General features: G+C 38.9%; 1 protein-coding gene across 1 annotated transcript; it reads left to right on the forward strand.

The window, feature by feature from the left end:
* Positions 1 to 592: 592 nt before the first annotated feature.
* LOC119003315 (olfactory receptor 1044-like) lies at positions 593 to 1,531 on the forward strand. Its single transcript, XM_037069571.1, has one exon. The coding sequence runs from the start codon at positions 593 to 595 to the stop codon at positions 1,529 to 1,531; it is 939 nt and encodes a 312-aa protein (XP_036925466.1).
* The last annotated feature ends 5,473 nt before the right edge of the window (positions 1,532 to 7,004 follow it).

A 7,004-nucleotide genomic window follows, 5' to 3' on the forward strand; every position in this document is an offset into this window, starting at 1 on the left:
CTCTATCCCTGACTATTGAGACTGGAAAGGACAGGAGGGGTTAGTAGAGAACAGGAGAACAGGGGAATGTTATATCCAGAAACCTACCATATCTCTGCCATCCACAAGTGTAACAGTGAAGGAAAACAAAACAACATAGTCATTATTTCTACCTCTCAACTAACTATGTTTCTCAATTACAGGACATAATACAGTCTCTGCAGTACTAAAACCCAGGAACAATCTTATCAAAAATGTGGTTACTGAATGAATTAATTTAAGAACTATTGTCTAGCCATGAGAGCATTAATTTCTTAATCTCTAAGAAAGGAGTAACAAAGATTACCATAAATACTACATAGGTTGGTATGGAAATAGCACGATTTAATATAAAAATTTTGCCACAAACTTGGTACAATGCTATGTAAATGTATCATCAACATTTATTGACTCACATTATTTAGCATGTATTTCCTCATGGAGTTCTACCATTGTTTACTGCTTTTTATAATTACTGAAATGAGAAAGAATCAGCAATTTAACTAAGATAAATGATGTTAACACTGCACATCTGTTTCCTTCCTCCACAACCAGGGATTTCCAGACATAATTCATGGCTGTTGAGAACTGCACCGTGTTTACTGACTTCATACTCTTAGGACTCTCTGACAGGCAGGATGTGCAGCAGGGGCTCTTTGTGCTCTTCCTGCTGGTTTATGGCATCACTGTGATCGCCAACCTAGGGATGATCCTGCTGATCAACATGGACCCCCGACTCCACACACCCATGTATTATTTCCTGAGCAATTTGTCTTTCTGTGATGTCTGCTACTCCTCCTCTGTCTCTCCCAAGATGCTGGCTGATTTCTTATCTCAGCAAAAGGAGATTGCATATAACTTATGTGCTGTTCAGATGTTCTTTTTTGCTACTTTTGGAGACGTGGAATGTGTCATGCTGTCTGTCATGGCGTATGACCGTTACATAGCCATTTGTAATCCACTTCTATATACAACAACCATGTCTGGAAGAGTCTGTACTCAGCTAATGGCCATTGTGTACATCCAAAGTCTGATGTACTCTTCAATCTTTACCTATTGCACAATTCGATTGTCATTCTGCAATTCCAATATCATCAATCACTTTTTCTGTGACTTCCCACCATTACTAGCCCTCTCCACCTCAGACACAACCATCAATGAGATAGTGATGTTCACTTACAGTAGCTGTGTTCTAGGGTTCAGCATTGTCGCTGTCCTCCTCTCCTACAGCTACATCATAACCACCATCCTTAGAATGAAATCAGCCAAGGGCAGACACAAAGCCTTCTCTACCTGTGCCTCCCACTTAACCACTGTGGCTATGTTTTATGGGACACTCCTGTTCATGTATTTCCAACCCAGCTCAAATCACTCCATGGACACAGACAAAGTGGCCTCTGTTTTCTACACAGTTGTCATTCCCATGTTAAACCCACTGATCTACAGTTTGAGGAATAAGGATGTGAAAGATGCCCTGAATAAAGCAGTTGGCACTAAATTATGTTCTGATTGAAGCCATGTTTCCCACCAAAGTGTTTATTTGAAGATTGTGAGAACTATAGTTCAGGTATCTGGTATGCCTTATTATCGGTTCACCAGTACCTGATAATAAATATTTTTCATTACTTATCCTTGGGTCTAAATTAAACATAGGGACCAGACATTATTGATCTTACTTCATTCAGGTATTTGATATTCATTATCATTGACTCACCAGGGCCCAGTTATAAGCATTTTTCTTTATTTATTATTGTGTGTCAATTACACATAGAGAACAGTTATTATTTTTTGTTCTTTTAAAAATTTTTAAATATATATATATATATATTTAATATATTTATCTTTAGAGGGGAAGGGAAGGAGAGAGGGATAGAAATACCATTGTATGGTTGCCTCTCGTGTGTCCCCTGCTGGGAACTGGCCTGCAACCCAGGCATGTGCCCTAACTGGGAATCAAACTGTGATCGCGTGGTTTGCAGGCCCGTGTTCAATCCGCTGAGCTACACCAGCCAGAGCGAGAACAGTTTTATTGATCATAATCTTCCCCCCAAGCTAAGAGAGACTAGTAATAGGTAAATTTCACTGTTTTTCAAAGAGCATTTTACCTCTCCTTTCTCTAGTCACAGGTAAGTCCCAGTGAGAGATCATGGCCTGAGCAACCCCTCTACCCATGCCAATTCAACTCACCCTCCCAAGGTTCCATTTTTTTAAACAATGGATATAATAAATTTACTCATTTAGGGGGAGTTTGTGGGTTAAAATAGGTTTGTTTGTTTTATTCCTATGTAATTGTCTCACTCTATAAATGTTGCATCATAATACTTACAAGTATAAGTAGTAAATAAACAAATGAGAATTTTAAAAAACCTTTGGTCCAAACTGAAATTTTCATTCATGCATGGCCCTTTTCATTCTTCTTCACAAACATTTGTATCTGTCTACTGACGATGCTTTTGTTCCAGGATGTTTTTTTGTTCAATTGATGAATAATGTCCTCTGCAAAACTGAAGCAATAAAGTGCCTTTGTAGATTTTTCTAAAAAATACTGAGCTCCCTTCAGTTTTTCATTCTATGCTAATATGTTTATCTTAGACAAAGTTCATCAGTTCTCCTTGTCTTTCAGGCTTGTCTGAATAAGATTTAGGGACAGGGATCACATAGAGAGAACTTTCTGGATCCCCTATTCCTCATTATTCTGCACCGATTTATTAACAACTATTCAAAGAATCAGAAGCTGTAGATTTATATTGCACCTCAGAGTATTCACATCAGCCTCTTGATTTCTCCTCTTGCTCTCAATGTGGCGAACAGACATCACCCTATCAATAAATGTACAGAAGTGTATGAAGGGAAGTTGGGCTTAGTAACACCAGTACCTCCTCAGGGTCACTGGGAAAGAAACCTGCATCTTGATGTGAGCATAGCTCCACACTAGTTAAAACAAAGCTTTAAAAAATGAATTGCTCAATTGGTACAGGTTAAATTGTAAAGGCATAGTTATAAACAAAAGTATGTGTCTAATGGAAAAGTAGTAGGATTCCATTTGTAATGATTTACATCTGTTGTCTGCTTATCTGTGAAATAAATTGGAACCATATTTTACACACAACTTTGATAGTGGTCATTTCTGAGTATGTCATTGCTATCCCAATAGCTTAATTAAATGAATTGCTTGTGTTGTTCTCCTTGCAGTCAATTAACAATTACCAGCTATGAAAAACAAAACACAATTTTAGATTTCAATGAGTGCTTATTTTATTTTATGTTGTTGTCAGGAAGGGAACAATGGGGCATTCTTTTCGGATTCCAGAAGGACAGGGCACTGGGTAATAGAAGGCTTTCCATCAAGGCCCTCATCCCTAGTGTTATCTATGCCTACAGTGTATGAAAATGCTGAGTGTCATGTGCTTCCAAGCATGATAAGAATAAAACAGTACATTAAAAGCATGCAATTTTCAGCAAGTAAAGTGCCCTCAATTACTGATTGGAAAGAGTTTAAAGACAAAAGTAATTTATCACTCTTACCTCTTTTCTTTTATAATATCAAATAATTTCATTGCTGTTCATAGAATATTTAATACATCAGAACCTCTAATCATTGTCCAAACCCTTCCCACTTTCTATTACTTTATTTAAAAGATACTAAATGTATTCATATCTATAAAAAATCTCTTTATGTTGTATAAATTTGGATTGGATGGTCATTATTCATATAAGTGTTTAGGCGTAAAATATCCTATATTTTTTCATTATACTTTTACATTTTATTTAAAAATACTAAAATAATACCTTTTACATATGCTCAACAAGTGGAATTATTGTTCCTGTTTGTGTCTTATTTTCATTTTAACAGAAGGATCAAATGAGAGAAAGGCTAAGAACTGGACTTTGAAGTGAGATACACCTGAGTACAAATTTGTTCAAATCCTTTTCTGTCCCAAGTAAAATCAATAAAAAGAATAAAAATAAGAAAAAGTTCTTTCTTTATTATCTGTGTAACCTTAGAGCACTTAATTCTTTTAAGCCTCCATTTCCTCATCTCTTTATCACAGGCTTAATATATACATTATGTGGAGAAATATATATAATATCAGACATTTATGAATCTTGAAGAGAGTTCCTAAGATCATACAGAGTCAACCATCTGCTCATCAGGGGCTAAAGCCCTGCTGCTGAAAGAAGACACTGTGTCCTTGCTGGCCTCATGTCAGGAAGTGAGGTCTCCAGGATCCACTCTCATCTGCAGTAGAGCCTGCTCACCCCATGGTCAGATTCCTGTGTGCATCCTAGCCTCAGGGATTGTGGGGCTCTCTGCCATCCACCTCAGAACTTGTCTGTCCTGTCCCTGCCTTCACTCTTAGAGCTGAGTAGATGTTTTCTCATGGCCACCCATGCTGGCCACACCATTCCCATGTGTAGACCAAATCCCTGGACCCACTCTATTAATCTAATCCCAGACCCCACACTGCCAAGAAATGAGCTCAGATCATTAATCCCAGGGTACCTCATTTCATACTGTTCTATCTGTCCCTATCCCAAGGACTATGGCTATCATGGCACAATTAGCTACAGAGGAACCAATATTTATCTATTACAATGAACTCATGTACTCTGGACATTTTCTGCTCAGTATTTAAAGAAAAATATTTGATTCTCCTCACTCATATGTCACCATTCCATTCTTTTCTATTGAAACCCCACTTAGACCATACCCCCACCTCACCACTGATCTACCTAGACAAGTCCCTTTTGGGAAAGATATCTTCCCTTGCAATAAAGGCTATGATAATCTAGATTACAACCCAACATACCTGTTCACAGTCAGAGGCTTTCTTCACTACTGCATCCTCTATCCCTCTACTCAAACTCACCTGAGGTGTACAAGGTCTGTCCAGAAGGTATCCAGCCATGAAATATGAAAAATAGAGACATGTATTGAAGAAGCAGAAAGATATAAGAAACGTTGGAAAATAACAAGGACAAAGCATCTCAGTCTCCATCAAAATAGGTACCTTGGGATCTCACACAGTTCTCCCAATGGCCATCATCTGCACTGTCATATTTTTCTCAATCTCTTTGAGGGTCTGAAATCTCTTCCATATCAAAGCTGAATTTGGCTTTGAGGATGCCTATAAATCTCAGGGTGTCAAAGCTGTGCTGGAGGGGTCTTAGTCACCTGAGTGATCAGATGTTAAGTCAAAATACTCTGCAGGCAGCATGATGCACTAGGGGGCACATTGTCGTGATGAAGCTGCCAATCACCAGTTGCCCATAGCTGCAGCCTTTGGAGTCATCCAAACAGTTTCCACAGGAATGTTCAGCTTAACACAAAATTTGATGCAGATTCCTTGCTCTACTCACTCATTCATTTTGAATGTGATGGCCACACAGCACACATGCTCACTCAATGGCATCTACTGCCCCCACTGACTAGTGCAGGAAGTGGTCATTGTTCACACAGGTGTGTTTTAGTCCACTCTCCTTGGCTGACAATTACATCAGTGTGGCACAAATTGCTCACTTTATATGAACAATGGCGGGACTTTTTCCAGGCATGCTTCCTATACCTTCTTTCAAATTACAGTGCTAACTTCAGCAGAGTTCATTCCCAAGAAGACAACCACACTGTCATCCCACCATCTGTAGGTTCCTTTTCCCATTTCTGGCTCCTGAGCATAGTCTCCTTCAGTAATTTTGTGTAATCAATCAGTGTCACATGTCAAATCCTTAAATGTAGCTCTTTATTTCTGCTCAGGCATTAATATCTCCAAGCAAAAGCACTACCAGAGATGACAGTTGGTGTATTTGTGTAATAATCCAAGCAAATAGCTCTGTGTGCTAAAAATCTGTTTAGAAAACTTATGTTTTTTAAATGTTTTGTTATTTAATTATTGCTCAAGTATAGTTTTTCATCCCCCACTCCCATCCCAGCCCACCCCCCGTGATCCCCACCTCCCTCCCATTTCCACCCTCCTTAGTTGTTCTCCATGTGTCCTTTATACTTGTTCCTCTGAATCCTTCTCCTTTTCCCCTGAAGTTCTCTCCCCTCTCCCCTCTGGTCCCTGTCAGCCTGTTCTGAATTTCAGTGTCTTTGATCATATTTTGCTTGCTTGTTTTATTGTTTAGGTTCCTGTTAAATAAAAACTGAAATAGTACTCATGACATCTATAAATGTGTGGCTCCATATGAAGAGGCAGTATACTCAACTGAGCTTGACATCTTCTGTAGAAACACACTCAGAACTGCAGAGGCAATGACAACAATGTTCTGTCAGAGTGGTTCTTCCCATCTCACTCTACCTGTGACTTTGAACAAACCATTCTTTCTCTTTGGACCTCAGGTTCCACTCAGTCAAATGAGGGGCTTAAACTGAATAATCTTAATTCTTATTTAAGTTACTGCATCCTGGATTACATTGACATGAGTCTATCAGGTGAAGTACCCATTGGGCATGATTGGGACAATGACAGATGGCTGGGAATACACTCATACCAGTGAAATACATTACAGCTTCAGGCCAACCAGACCTGAACTGGAAGTGGCAGTGATGGCAGACAGAGAGTTCCGGGCGCAGGAGTCCCACCACCATCAAGGTGGTCAACTTAACAGGCCTTCCATTCTGCATTTTCACTGGGGGGACACAGCTTATAAAAGTGAACATTCAACTTTGTTAGTTGTCAGGAATATCAAATACTCCAAATAAGGGCTATAAGTAAAGGAAAAGATCCTGTTACTTATTGGTGAGGATGTTCAACAAGGCACCCACACAAGGGTAGTTAGAGTGTTATGGCCAGGTGGATTGGCAGACTTCAGGGAAAACTGTATGATGGTATTTACTAAATTTAAATTTTATATCCACACCCACAGACATTTTCAACTCTTGGTTTTATATACAAGATAAATGGGTGTTTGTGTGTACCAAAGGGCATTACAAAGTGTTCACACTGAAATTATTGGTAATAACAGAAGAGAAAACAACTCAACAC

The sequence above is a fragment of the Sturnira hondurensis genome, unplaced genomic scaffold (genome assembly GCF_014824575.4).
Source record: "Sturnira hondurensis isolate 20B ecotype Veracruz unplaced genomic scaffold, ASM1482457v3 Scaffold0018653, whole genome shotgun sequence".
NCBI lineage: Eukaryota > Metazoa > Chordata > Mammalia > Chiroptera > Phyllostomidae > Sturnira > Sturnira hondurensis.

What these genes read in the sequence shown, in the direction of transcription:
- LOC119003315 (XM_037069571.1), top strand. Translation starts at nt 593, where the DNA reads ATGGCTGTTGAGAACTGCACCGTGTTTACTGACTTCATACTCTTAGGA.